At 50.1% G+C, this 12,376-nt stretch overlaps 5 protein-coding genes across 5 annotated transcripts; 3 read left to right on the top strand and 2 right to left on the bottom strand.

Annotated features, from left to right (window-relative positions):
• Positions 1 to 40: 40 nt before the first annotated feature.
• APUU_40876S (putative tubulin-specific chaperone) lies at positions 41 to 2,062 on the bottom strand (the record flags this gene model as incomplete). The annotated part of the gene is made up of 4 exons (XM_041703997.1): positions 41 to 1,138; positions 1,188 to 1,278; positions 1,333 to 1,780; positions 1,873 to 2,062. The coding sequence occupies 4 exons, from the start codon at positions 2,060 to 2,062 to the stop codon at positions 41 to 43; spliced, it is 1,827 nt and encodes a 608-aa protein (XP_041556626.1).
• A 208-nt stretch (positions 2,063 to 2,270) lies between these two features.
• APUU_40875A (spliceosome assembly protein PRP11) lies at positions 2,271 to 3,062 on the top strand (the record flags this gene model as incomplete). Its single annotated transcript, XM_041703995.1, has 2 exons — positions 2,271 to 2,282; positions 2,361 to 3,062. 2 exons carry the CDS (start codon positions 2,271 to 2,273, stop codon positions 3,060 to 3,062), a joined length of 714 nt encoding a protein of 237 aa, XP_041556625.1.
• Positions 3,063 to 3,707: 645 nt separating this feature from the next.
• CBK1_2 (serine/threonine protein kinase CBK1) lies at positions 3,708 to 5,808 on the bottom strand (the record flags this gene model as incomplete). The annotated part of the gene is made up of 4 exons (XM_041703994.1): positions 3,708 to 4,020; positions 4,072 to 4,548; positions 4,609 to 5,112; positions 5,186 to 5,808. 4 exons carry the CDS (start codon positions 5,806 to 5,808, stop codon positions 3,708 to 3,710), a joined length of 1,917 nt encoding a protein of 638 aa, XP_041556624.1.
• A 1,882-nt stretch (positions 5,809 to 7,690) lies between these two features.
• On the top strand, positions 7,691 to 10,199 carry atm1 (ATP-binding cassette Fe/S cluster precursor transporter ATM1; the record flags this gene model as incomplete). The annotated part of the gene is made up of 7 exons (XM_041703993.1): positions 7,691 to 8,041; positions 8,098 to 8,157; positions 8,218 to 8,332; positions 8,389 to 8,657; positions 8,713 to 9,759; positions 9,817 to 10,033; positions 10,099 to 10,199. The coding sequence occupies 7 exons, from the start codon at positions 7,691 to 7,693 to the stop codon at positions 10,197 to 10,199; spliced, it is 2,160 nt and encodes a 719-aa protein (XP_041556623.1).
• Positions 10,200 to 11,281: 1,082 nt separating this feature from the next.
• On the top strand, positions 11,282 to 11,620 carry APUU_40872A (uncharacterized protein; the record flags this gene model as incomplete). The annotated part of the gene is made up of 2 exons (XM_041703992.1): positions 11,282 to 11,309; positions 11,418 to 11,620. The coding sequence occupies 2 exons, from the start codon at positions 11,282 to 11,284 to the stop codon at positions 11,618 to 11,620; spliced, it is 231 nt and encodes a 76-aa protein (XP_041556622.1).
• Between the last annotated feature and the right edge of the window lie 756 nt (positions 11,621 to 12,376).

Genomic DNA, 12,376 nt, shown 5'->3' with positions numbered 1-12,376 from the left:
ATCATTATTCATTAGTATTTACCGATATACAGCATCCCTACTACTGGCTAGACGTAAGCTCAACTCGAATCCTAGCCTCTACAAGATCCGGCTGAAACCAGAACCCAATGTCCTTCGTCGTATCCACGAGTTCAACTTCACGCTTCACAAATTTGGCATCTGCCCCGGCGCCCAGCATGTCGTTATCATTGGCTTCATCTTCCTCTTCGCTGTCCCATTCGTCTTCGATATCCATATTCTCCTTGCTTACCGGGTCGAGTTCGTCTGTTTCCCAGATGAGCCGGAACTCGAAAGGAGTAATCCCGAACAAGCGAGAAACTATTGCTTTCACCTGATATGTATCATATGATCGGGGAATCTCCTTTATTTTGACTAGATCGTCGCTGGCAGTACCGGAGTCTTCCCGTGGTAGACGGAATGCCATCCGCACTAATCGTGCGGCAACAGAGCGTGGGTTAACAACCGCATCGGCCCCGACTGTCTTCGAGGCTCGTTTGATGAGCGGCTCACCGTGAATTTGGCAGAGCCCACCGTATCGCGGGTGTGGCTTGAGAATATCTGCCTCCGCAGTCTCGGGAGACGCTGACAGCTCCTTTCCAATTAAGGACAGGTAGTACAACTCGGCGTTGCTGCGGTCTTTTGCAGATATTGTGCTGTAGTTGAGCATCTGTAGGTTTTCGATACGAGATAGGGTTAACATGTATGCTTCGTCCACAGTCATGGCCTTCTCCGGCATGCCGGTGATGGATGACGGTGCCACGGGTTGGTTGAAAAGAGGGTTCCCGGATATACGGAGGTTTTGTAGCCCTGGGAAGAGGTCGGATAGTTTGTTGATAGATAGCCATGAATTGATTTTGTTTCGCGAGAGATCAACAGAGCGAAGAGTGTTTGAGAATTTGAAAGAGTGGCCTTCAGAATCGGACGTCGAAATTCCATCAATGCAATTGCCGCGTAGTGAGAGATGTTTCAGGTTGCAGAGTGATGTCAACGCTTTGATAGAGGAAACTGAAGTGATTTCGTTGTTCTCAAGGACCAGCGTAGTTATGGTGTTGGATATTGGAGTTGTGGCCATAGAGACCTGGTTTCCTGCGGCTGAAAGCCATGTAAGTGATGGAAACTGAGCTGTCGCTCCCGATATCTACTCAAGTCAGTGAAACACTTTCAACGGCTAGATAGATCCCACTCACCTGTTCCCAAGAAAGTAGAGTATCATTTAAGTGAAGCTCTTCAACTCCTTCAAACTTCAGGCCCTCTTCCACAGGTCCAAAACGATTCCCACTAGGCAAACCAGTCAGCACACCTCATCTCCAAAGCCAACACACAGATACTCACTTCAGTCTCAACAGCTTCAACCGCTTAAGCGGCCCACATATACTAGCAACATCTCTCCAAGCCGTCAAAAGATTCCAACTAAGATCAAGCTCCACAATCTTAGGGCAAGTCCGCTCAATCTCGCCGCAGGCTTCCTCAATCTGCGCACGGCTGGCCTCTTGCGCAAGCACACCAGTCACACGCAGTGCATCAATAAGGACAATCTTCAACTCTTCAAGCTCCGCAAGCTGTTTCCGGATCTTATCAAAGCCAACTTCCTCGGCGACCTTACCATTGAACTCGATGGGCTTCTCTAGCTGTTGCTCACCCTCGCCCACACCGCCATGAGCTTGTCTCGCAAGGAATTCAGATGCGTACTTTTCCCGAAGCGCATCCAGGAAGCCGCGTGGGCTATCCGCTGGGCGCGAGGGTCGAACAAAAGACCCAGCTGTGGGGTGGTTTCGTAGGCCTGTGGGAGGATTAGCATGTGTCCGCCCTAAAACTCTAGCATAGGCAATATTGAGGTTGCATTAAGAAGGTCATGGTATAGGGTCACAGTACAGGTAAAATATTTCACTCCTTGATGCTGCCCTGAGTGTTTCCCCCGCGTTGGATCATCCCATTCGACTCCAAGCCATTCCCCAGTGGTGCCCTCGACTTTGCCCACATAGCGGACGGTGCACAAATTCCCATCGTAGGACCGCCGCTGGTTCACCCAGTGATGGGTCGCAGCTATAGCTGAAGAACTCATTTCTGGGAAGCAAAATACACCATCATTTCAAAGATAGGATGCAATTTCCATAAACATTGGCTCGATGGTTGAAGCCCGTCTCTCCAATCGCAGCCCACCCCCGGTCGCTTATGTAATCTCCAACTCGAATTTCCGCAAAGCTTCATATCAGACAGCCTTCAACACTCCGCTTCTCTCAACAAAAGAACAACCCCTCCATCCATTCAAAATGGACTACCAGGTATGTATACTTATTCCCAGTGGCCCCATTCAACCTCTACTATATTCCAAGAACCTCACACTAACACCACTCCCCCAGAACCGCGCAGGGTCCAAATTCGGCGGCGGCGGCGTCGCCTCCCAATCCGCCACAAACGCCGACAGACGCGAACGACTCCGCAAGCTCGCTCTCGAAACAATCGACCTAGACAAAGACCCGTACTTCTTCAAGAACCACGTCGGCAGCTTCGAATGCAGACTGTGCCTGACAGTCCACCAAAACGACGGGTCGTATCTCGCGCACACCCAAGGACGCAAGCACCAAACGAACCTTGCGCGGCGCGCAGCGCGCGAAGCGCGCGAGGGGAAAAATGCAGACCCAAATGCTATCCCTGGCGCCATGGGCGTGCAGGTGCGCAAGCAGACGATCAAGATTGGGCGGCCCGGTTACAAGATTACGAAGATTCAGGATCCCTTGACGAGGCAGTTGGGGTTGTTGTTTCAGTTGCAGTATCAGGAGATTACGCCCGGGGTGAAGCCGCGGGTGCGGTTTATGAGTGCGTTTGAGCAGAAGGTTGAGGAGCCGCCGGATAAGAATTTCCAGTATCTTGTTGTTGCGGCGGAGCCGTATCAGACTTGTGGGTTTAAGTTGCAGGCGAGGGAGATTGATCGGCGCGAGGGGAGGTATTGGAATTGGTTTGATGAGGATAGTAAGGAGTTTTGGGTGCAGATTATGTTCAAGACAGAGCGTGAGGAGAGGTTTAGTGGTGTGCCTGGGCTGGCACCTATGGGGGCTTCTTGAGCTTGCCTACTGGGCAGGGAGTTCTGTTCTGTATTCATATCCTTGGGGCTTCGGTGGGCGTTACTTGGGTCTTTATTGAAAGCAAAATTCGGGCTTCTATCTGGGATTCCTTTACTGCGACATAATCTATATACACCGGACTGCTACACCTACTACTAGTTGACAGTAAGTCTTCCGGTCATTGTCAATTCATGTGTCCATAAATTTTCATACCATATTCGTAATGCGACAAGATAGCCAGTCAGTCATGAGATGCATGTAGTGCGTATGTGTGTATGTGGTACGACCGTGGACAGCGTTTTTAAAACCTCGGGCTCCAGTAAAAACACCGGAGAAAATGTCCAGAGAGATACAAAGTATAACTAGCAAGTGTCGACTCGCGACCCAATGCAAAAAAAGAAACATCTAAGGAGAGCGAAGTAGAGGGAGACAGTGAATAAAAAGAAGATGCTCATGATCCCAGTAACATGATGTATGCGCTATATGCTTGATAAAAAAGGAACCAAGGTCCATGGTCTATCCCCACCGACGCAAGAGCGTGGGATGAGCCATTGAAAAGCGATCAACGCAAGCCCGCCCGCTTTCAAAACTTTCCAAAGACTATCATCGTCGGCTCGTTCAAAACTTCGGACATTGTTTCGACATTCAACTTGCCTGGAAGGCGTTGAACGCTTTGTACGTATAACCGATGAAAGGCAGACTCATTTCGGCCTCTTGTTCGTCTGGCATGGCACGTGCCTGAGCGCGGTGAATGGCGCTGGTATCCTCTTGAGGAATTTCGTCAATCGGGAAATATGACACATCGATATTCGAGCTTAGTCGTGGTTCAAATGGTGCGCGGATCTTGCGCAGCTGTTCCCATACTACTCCACGGAAGAATGGGTGGTTCTTAATCTGGCTGGCACCTCCGTACTGGCCACCTTCGTTACCAACGCGGTGTTCCGCATCGCATAGGAAGCTAAGAATATGGTTAGATTAATTGGCTTTAATGAGTGAAAACGGATCGTACCTTCGAATCAGACCCTCAGATTCACGGGACAATGTCAATTCTTCCGGGAAATAAAGGCAATCTCTCCAGTTTACAATCTTGCGGTAGGTATCTGTCGTATCCTCGGCGCAGAATGGAGGCCAGCCTACGAGACATTCGAACATAATGGCGCCGACGGACCACCAATCGCAAAGGTAGGTGTAACCTTGGCCGTTGAAGATTTCAGGAGCGATGTAGTCAGGAGTTCCGACAGTGGAGTACGCCATGGCTCGGCGAGACTTCCTCCAAGTATTAATTTGCCCACGGTTTGATACTGTCAGATTGATCGCGTCGTTGAAATATCCTGAGTTTCGGTTCTTGTCCTTTGACGTTGAGTTCTTCAATAGGTTTTGGTAGTAAGAGTTGTCATGAGTCTTCTTGCCTCCAGTGGAGAGACCGAAGTCAGTCAACTTGACGTGGCCGCCGCGATCGAGAAGAATGTTATCAGGTTTAATATCACTGTAGATGAGTACATTAGCATGATGTGCGCGAGACAAAGCCTGGTTTAACTATTCTTACCGGTGAAGGAAGCCCAACTTGTGAACTGCCTCAATCGCCATCACAATTTCGGCCATGTAGAAACGAGTGATGTCTTCGGAGAAGATTTCATACTTGATGAGCATGGTCATCAAATCACCACCCGGTAAGAACTCCATAAGGAGGTACAAGTATGCAGTGTCTTGGAAGGAAGCATGGAGCTTGACGAGCCAAGGGTTATCCTTCGAATCGGCCAAAATGTCACGCTCGGCACGAACGTGCGCCAACTGATCCTTCTTAAACATCTCCGTTTTGATAAGCGACTTGAGCGCATAGATCTTGCCGTCGGTTTTCCTCTGCACAAGCTTGACCTCACCAAAGGCACCTTTTCCGATAACCTTGATGGTCTGGAAGTTAGAAGGAGCCTCCCTGGTCCGAAGGAATCGCAGGAACGTTGACTCTTTTCTCCCAACCATTTCTGCGTCCTTGAGAATTGCATCCTGAGCGACAGTCGGTTCGCGAATCATCTTGTCAAGCTCCGCCGAACTATTAGATTAGAATTATGTTAGCAAAGTCCTCTCCCCTAAAGCTATACAATTTTCTTAATAAAAAAACTTACCGCATGTTGCGATCGCGCGCACGCTCGATATTCTCGTGGAAGAATACATTGACCAACTCCTTTGCGGCCTTTCCACGCTTGTGAATGTTTTCAGAGAAGCGCTCCGGGTAGCGTTGAAGCTCTTCATTCTCCGCGGGAGCTCGAGGGCTGCGAGGTACAGGAGGAGCCAAGTGTCCGGGTTGCTGCTGTTGCCCGGGAGCCGTATTACCAGCGGTACGGGGTCTCTGGGCAGGCGAGGCGGCGCGATTAAAGAAGCCCGTTCGGTTGGAGTTGAGGTCCTGGTTAGAGAACTGCTGAATCAAGCCATTTGTTCCGTCGTTTGGGTTGACGCCGTAGGCCATTCGAGACTGATAAGCGGGCTGAGGGGACTGCAGGTTGGGCTGGCCGTAATGAGGCTGGGCGTAAGCAGCCTGTGGCGGAGCGTAGTGGTTTGGCATAAAATATCCCTGGCCATAGACACCATTCTGAGCATCCATATAGTCCTGAGGACTTTGGCTCTGATAGATCGGCTGAGGAAACGCAGACGGGGTGGTCGGGTACGCGCGATTGTTTGCAGCCGCCGGATTGAAGGCACGTTCATTGTAGCCGAAGTTCAGGTGGGGGCGGTTATTGTTGGGATCCATCTTGAAGAAGTGCCCTCCAGACTTCCAAAATCGGGCGGAACGGCGAGTTTGGGGATGGAGGGGATGGTGAATATAAGGGGGAGGAAAGGGGGAGGGGAAGGTTTGGTGGGAAGAGGCGGTGGCTTCAGGAGACAAGGAGAGAGCGAGGCGACTTGAGGGGAGGACAGTGTTACTAGAGGTGCTAAAGGCTCGTAGTGGAGTGTTGGAGGGCTCCCGACTGGACAAGTCGCGCTCGGGGGAGTTCAATCAGGAGGCGATTGAGCACCAGCGGCAGGGTCTGTTGTCACAATGCCAGGATGAGAGCCGACAAAGAACGAGGCAAAAGCAAACCCGACAGCCAATAAATCCAGAGCAGTCCAGACTTGAGAATGTGCAGCAACAAAGTCCAATTCCTGGAGCCCCCGTGGTGGCCGCTACGGGAGACCGCTGGGGCCGGCGGCGCGGCGAACCATACTCTCAGTCTGTCTCAGACACTGCGACTCCTTGCTTCGGTGCTATTCCAGACACGATTTAAACACTGGTGAAACAAGAGACCTCACATAGCACAAGCCAGATATAATTACTAAAATGCAAGCGTCTAAATATACTCATCAATCACTATCACACTCTTCACGCCGCGGAGGCTACCCGCTTGTTCATTTTGTCCGATTTGTTGATATCTAGCCATACAAGCGAGACAGCTGCATCATGCATGTGCCCTGTGCTCAGGAATGACGCCCGGGTCAGTTTTGAATAATCCAATACCGATTCTCTCAGTGAACTCCGGGGACTCGTCGTTGAATTCACAAATATTAGGAGGTTCAGGTAAACCATTCGTCGGAGTAGTAGGCCATGGCCAGTCCGATTTGCAAATAGTCGTAGTTGATAGTGCAGTGGTAAAAGTCTGTTTAAAAGATCGGGATTGGCTCTCCCCCGGCGCTCGAACCAATCTTGCCGGCCATAGCTTGCTTATATGGACATTAGGATCGTAAGGCAATGGAAGCTTGAGCGTCGATTCTGGAGACGGTAAGTCTTTCTCTTCGCTCATTCTACTGAATGACGCTTGGAACCTTCCCATTAGCTTTATCTTTTTGTGTCAACACAGGCAAATCCTTGGGGGAATATTTAGACATGTCTCATTGGATCAGGCTGATGGTGGCTGATGGTCGATGTTCCTCTAGATGGCCGACATTTGCGTATCAGCACCTGGACTCTTGTGCAATGTATATTAGTTTTAGCCTGTGTAACGTTAGCTTTTCAAGCTGTGATAAATCTAGTGAGGTTCTTCCTCGTTCAGCTTATAAATGCAACCAGGCCGCAACATGTTCATCACGCTGACGAGCTCTTCGCGATGAGCAGATGCCTCAACCTGGTCTGGGAGGCGGGGAGTGCTCCGACCATCTTTCGCACTCCAGTCCACATTAAGTATGCAGTGGGTGAGGCTTCTGAGGCTTCTGAGGCCAAAATTTGGCTTTTTGCCTAGGTGAAGTAGAGATCAGATAACTATCAAGAGCTGTCGTGGAGCCGCTTGTTCCTTGATTGCATCATCTCGGGAACAATTGCAACAGAAGATGCCATCACGGCATTCTCGCATTTATCTTCTCGCCGGAGGGCTCCTCACCTTAGATCTCTCCAAAACAGTGATTTTGTTGCGGAGCCAGAAACCCCAGATTGCATCCAAGGTTCTCTTCGTGTTTCGTGGCAGGTGGTGACCTAATCCGGAGGTCCTCAAAACCGCCGCATCGTTGCCCGGTCCTCTTTTCCCCTCCGAACCCGGCGCTCCGCAACGCGAAGTAACAGCCCAAGCCAGCGAACTCGCAATAGCCATAACAATGCTCCATTGAGCATATCCCGGCACGAAATAGCGAGTGGCAGCTTCTGCAATCATTTTTACCCCTGTGAAATGCTGCGTCAAGCAGCTCGGTCGCCTTGCTGGCGCGCCCCGGCGCGGCTCACCACCCACCATCCCGCATTCCCGCGCACGAGACCTCTAGCAGCTACCTTCCGCAGACCTCAGATTAAATCATTCTCAGATAAGAAGCAACCAGATGACAGCTCGGCACCCGATAAAAAGACCCCCGTGCCCGATCCATCCTCATTACCTGCCAAACCAGCGGCTCCGAGCCCACCGAAGACCCAAAATGCCGCATCCGCACAGAAGACCTTGCTCAGTGAAAGCACGGTTGGGAGGAAAGAACAGAGAAAGGCCGACTGGGCTATAATGAGGGAAATGTCGAAATATCTCTGGCCGAAGGTAGACACCTGAGAGGCTGATGCGCTGTCTACACTCTTTGCTAACCGGCTATACAGGGTGATTGGGGTACCAAGCTTCGTGTGGGAACGGCACTGTCGCTGCTAGTTGGGGCAAAGGTGAGAATCGCAGCAGAACTACATTTCTGTCTCACTTGTTGCTTACCACGTATCGTTTAGGTTCTAAATGTTGAGGTTCCGTTTTACTTCAAGAGCATTGTTGACTCCATGAACGTGGATTTCGCGGCCGTTGGCGGAACAGCTTATACGGTAGCGGGATCGATGCTTATTGCCTGTAAGGAAGCGTCATTTCCCCCCTGAAGACCGCAAATGACTAATTATCCATCGCAGATGGTGTTACCAGAATTGGGGCTACTCTGTTCCAGGAGCTTCGAAATGCTGTTTTCGCAAGCGTCGCTCAGAAAGCAATCCGTAGGGTTGCGCGGAATGTTTTTGAGCACTTATTACGACTAGATCTCAACTTTCATCTTTCACGACAGACCGGAGGTCTGACTAGGGCCATTGACCGCGGAACGAAAGGTATCAGCTTTCTCCTGACGTCAATGGTGTTCCACGTCGTACCTACCGCTCTGGAGATTTCCCTTGTGTGCGGTATCTTGGTACGTCTGCCGCCTGCAATAGGTGTATTCCTGGACTTTCTAACAAATATAACAGACTCACCAATATGGGCTCAAATTCGCTGCGATCACCGCCACGACCATGTTAGCCTATTCTGCTTTCACAATAACAACAACAGCCTGGAGAACGAAGTTTCGAAAGCAGGCCAACGCAGCAGACAACAAGGGAGCCACGGTTGCCGTCGACTCTTTGATCAACTATGAAGCGGTGAAATATTTCAACAACGAAAAGTTTGAGGTTGCGCGTTACGACAAGGCGCTCAAGGCGTATGAGGATGCTTCCATCAAAGTCACAACGTCTCTGGCTTTTCTGAACTCCGGCCAGAATATGATCTTTTCCAGCGCCCTCGCAGCCATGATGTATCTTGCCGCCGACGGAGTTGCTGCCGGCGAGCTGACTGTTGGGGACCTAGTCATGGTCAACCAGCTCGTCTTCCAACTTTCAGTCCCGCTGAACTTCCTGGGCTCTGTTTACCGCGAGTTGCGCCAGTCGCTGCTCGACATGGAAACATTGTTCAACTTACAAAAGGTTAATGTCAACATCAGGGAACGGCCCGATGCCAAAGCGCTGGCCCTTAAGCAGGGCGGCGAGATCCGATTTGAAAATGTGACTTTTGGATACCACCCCGACCGTCCCATCCTCAGAAATGCTAGCTTTACGATTCCTGCCGGTCAGAAATTTGCTATAGTTGGCCCTAGCGGTTGTGGCAAGTCTACCATCTTGAGACTCCTTTTCCGATCTTACGACGTCCAAGAAGGAAGGATTCTAGTGGATGGACAGGACATTCGGGATGTCACACTAGGAAGCTTGCGAGAATCGATCGGTGTCGTCCCGCAAGATACGCCTTTATTCAATGACTCGATTCAACATAATATTCGCTATGGAAGGTTAGAAGCTTCGGATGAGGAGGTCCGCAAGGTCGCTCGACGAGCACATATTCACGAGCTCATCGAGAAGCTTCCGGATGGCTACAACACAGCTGTTGGCGAGCGTGGAATGATGATCTCTGGTGGAGAAAAGCAACGGCTGGCTATCTCCCGGCTGCTCCTGAAAGATCCACAGCTGCTCTTCTTTGACGAAGCAGTAAGTGACTGGTCCGGGCCAACCCCAAAGTGATTATTTTCTAACTGATGCATATAGACCTCCGCCCTTGATACATACACCGAGCAAGCTTTGATGCAAAACATCAACAGCATCCTGAAGGAGAAAGGACGGACAAGTGTGTTCGTCGCGCATCGTTTGCGAACGATATGCGACTGTGACCAGATTCTGGTACTGAAGGAAGGGCAAGTTGCAGAATTGGGATCACACCGCGAACTGCTTGATACGGACGGCATCTACGCCGAGCTCTGGAATGGTAAGTCAGGGTCTAACCGCGCGTCATTTTCTGCAGGACAAAGAATGCTGACATGCTCTCCACAGCCCAAGAAACGTCACTGGCGCAAGATCCAGAATACGAACGGAATGCGGAGCTTGAGGGGGAGACGGCTGGGGAAGTCAAAGACATGGCGCCTAAGAAATAGAGAATAGTCTTGGATAACAGTTAAATCTTACAGAAAGCGTTATAGACCATTGCATATGAACGGCTCTTACTTCTTAGAACAGGCGCAGGCCTTGCCGGATGGGCCGCGGACAACCTGAAATACGTACAGAATAATTCCAGTTAATATAGAGCGCGACCGGGCCCCTGGCTAGGCTGCAAATGGCCTAGCGCAGCCCCCAATCCCACGTTGCTCTCCACTTCTTCTTCTTCTCGAATCTCGACTCGGAGACTCCTCGACTCGACCCGTCCAACTGACACTATCACTGACACTCCTCCACCCCCGTCGCTCGTTCTCGTCGCTGTCTGTCGCCATTCCTTCTGCATTCCATCGCTCTTTTTCGCTCTTTTGCTGTCATTCGTTCGCTTCTTTGGATTTTACATTCCTTTCTTTCGCTCCCCGCCACTCTCTTTCCGTTGGAACGGCTATCGTCATAGTTTGTTGTGGCTGGCATCAGATTGTCGCCATTTGGGCTTGGACGCACAATTTCCTGCTGCAAAGAATCTCACCACGCTAGAACCGTTTTCTGCACTCCAGATACGCCATCGAGTCCAGATCACATATATTATCCGTCTTCTTCCATTAGTGCCCCTGGTTAGTCTGCTGTCTGACTTGTCTGATTTGTTTGGAGTTCACTGCATCCCCGTCCCACAATTGTTAGCTCCATTCCCGATCCTTGTCCCTGCGTTTTCCCTCTCACTCAAATCGCTCGCTTCTCCTTTTTAACTGGCTTTCTTCGAGAACAGCATATCCGTTACTTGGTATCAGCTTGCCGGCGTCAATTTTTAACGGAGAATATACCACTATATTGAATTGGTAGGCAAACCCCCTTATCAGCTATCTCCCCACCCGGCTCTTGGCCTGAGGCACCAACGGAATCTCCGGAATATCATTTATTGAACGCGCAATCGCTAATGTGTTAATGTTCTTCAGAATAAAAACCGTTTCAATATAAACTATCCAGTGTCGTCGTTATCCTATTCTCCTCCAACCGCCTCTGAAGCAAACAATCAGCCTGTCCGCGCGCTACGATATTAGGAAGGCCGATAAATACATCTTACACAATGGGTCTCATCGAAAAGCTACAAGCAAGTACGTCTCCAAGTTCTCCCGCCGAACGCATGCGCATCTCTAGCAAGGAGCAATTTGCGGGTGCTCACCATGCAACTCGAACGAAATATTAATATGCAATCAACACAGGACTGGAAATCTACCGGCTAGAGCAACGATACGCTCGCCGCAAACACCGCACCACATTCACCGAAGTCCAATACGTCGATGGAGAATACGTCTACTCGAACAGCTCAAACCCCTCATCTGGGACAGTTTCGAAACACTCCACCGGGTCCCACTGGAAGGTCCCGTCTTGGGGTTCATCATCGAGCGACCCGCGATCCCGGTGATACGAGCTTGGACCACTGACCTTCCTTTTCTGTGACGATGTATCCTCTGCGTTATGTCCCACGTGGAGGCTGCAATGATGCTTTCTACCTTTTTTGCCCTCGCCCGGGCCATGGACGAGCGCTTTGGATGAGCGCCTCACGCATTCGGTGATTTTTGCTTCTTGAGCGATTTCCTGGTCAAAAGCGCCTTTTCTTGACCTAGGTAGGCTTGTCTCGCTAGACAGCCCTACCTATTTACTTTTCTCTCTTGTTTTTTTTATTATTTCGAGGCGATTTGATGAATTCTTGTAAATGTTGTGTTTTGCATTTTCGTCGGGTTTCTTTTCCGTTTCCTGTTCGAACACTCATGAATCATCTGAGCACTCAGGAAGGTTAGCAGCGACGAGTCTGATGCGCCTGTTCATATATCTTACAGCTTTTCTATTTGGACAGAATCTCGTTTAGCGACTTTTGGAGATACTTCTGTTCACCTTTTTCTTGGCCTATTTTCTCCGTTGGGTTTAGTATATATAGGTTTTCTGTGTCTTGAGGGGACGTGCTATGGGTGTGCCCTTCAGCAAGCTTCACAATCAAAGTCAGCATTTAATGCTCATCATTATTATATCTACCATATACCACCCATCAATCTCGTCATATATCTGGGATGATATAACTTATGAGACAAACAGTAGTCACATAATACAGAAAGTAGATAGCTCCCGTAGAAAGCACACATAAGGCTCAGCTGACTACAAATAGGTAGGTCAAGCACAATCT

The sequence above is a fragment of the Aspergillus puulaauensis genome, chromosome 4, assembly GCF_016861865.1.
Source record: "Aspergillus puulaauensis MK2 DNA, chromosome 4, nearly complete sequence".
Taxonomy (NCBI): Eukaryota; Fungi; Ascomycota; class Eurotiomycetes; order Eurotiales; family Aspergillaceae; genus Aspergillus; species Aspergillus puulaauensis.
The sequence above is the reverse complement of the archived record's forward strand: the minus strand, read 5'-3'. Positions and strand labels throughout refer to the sequence as shown.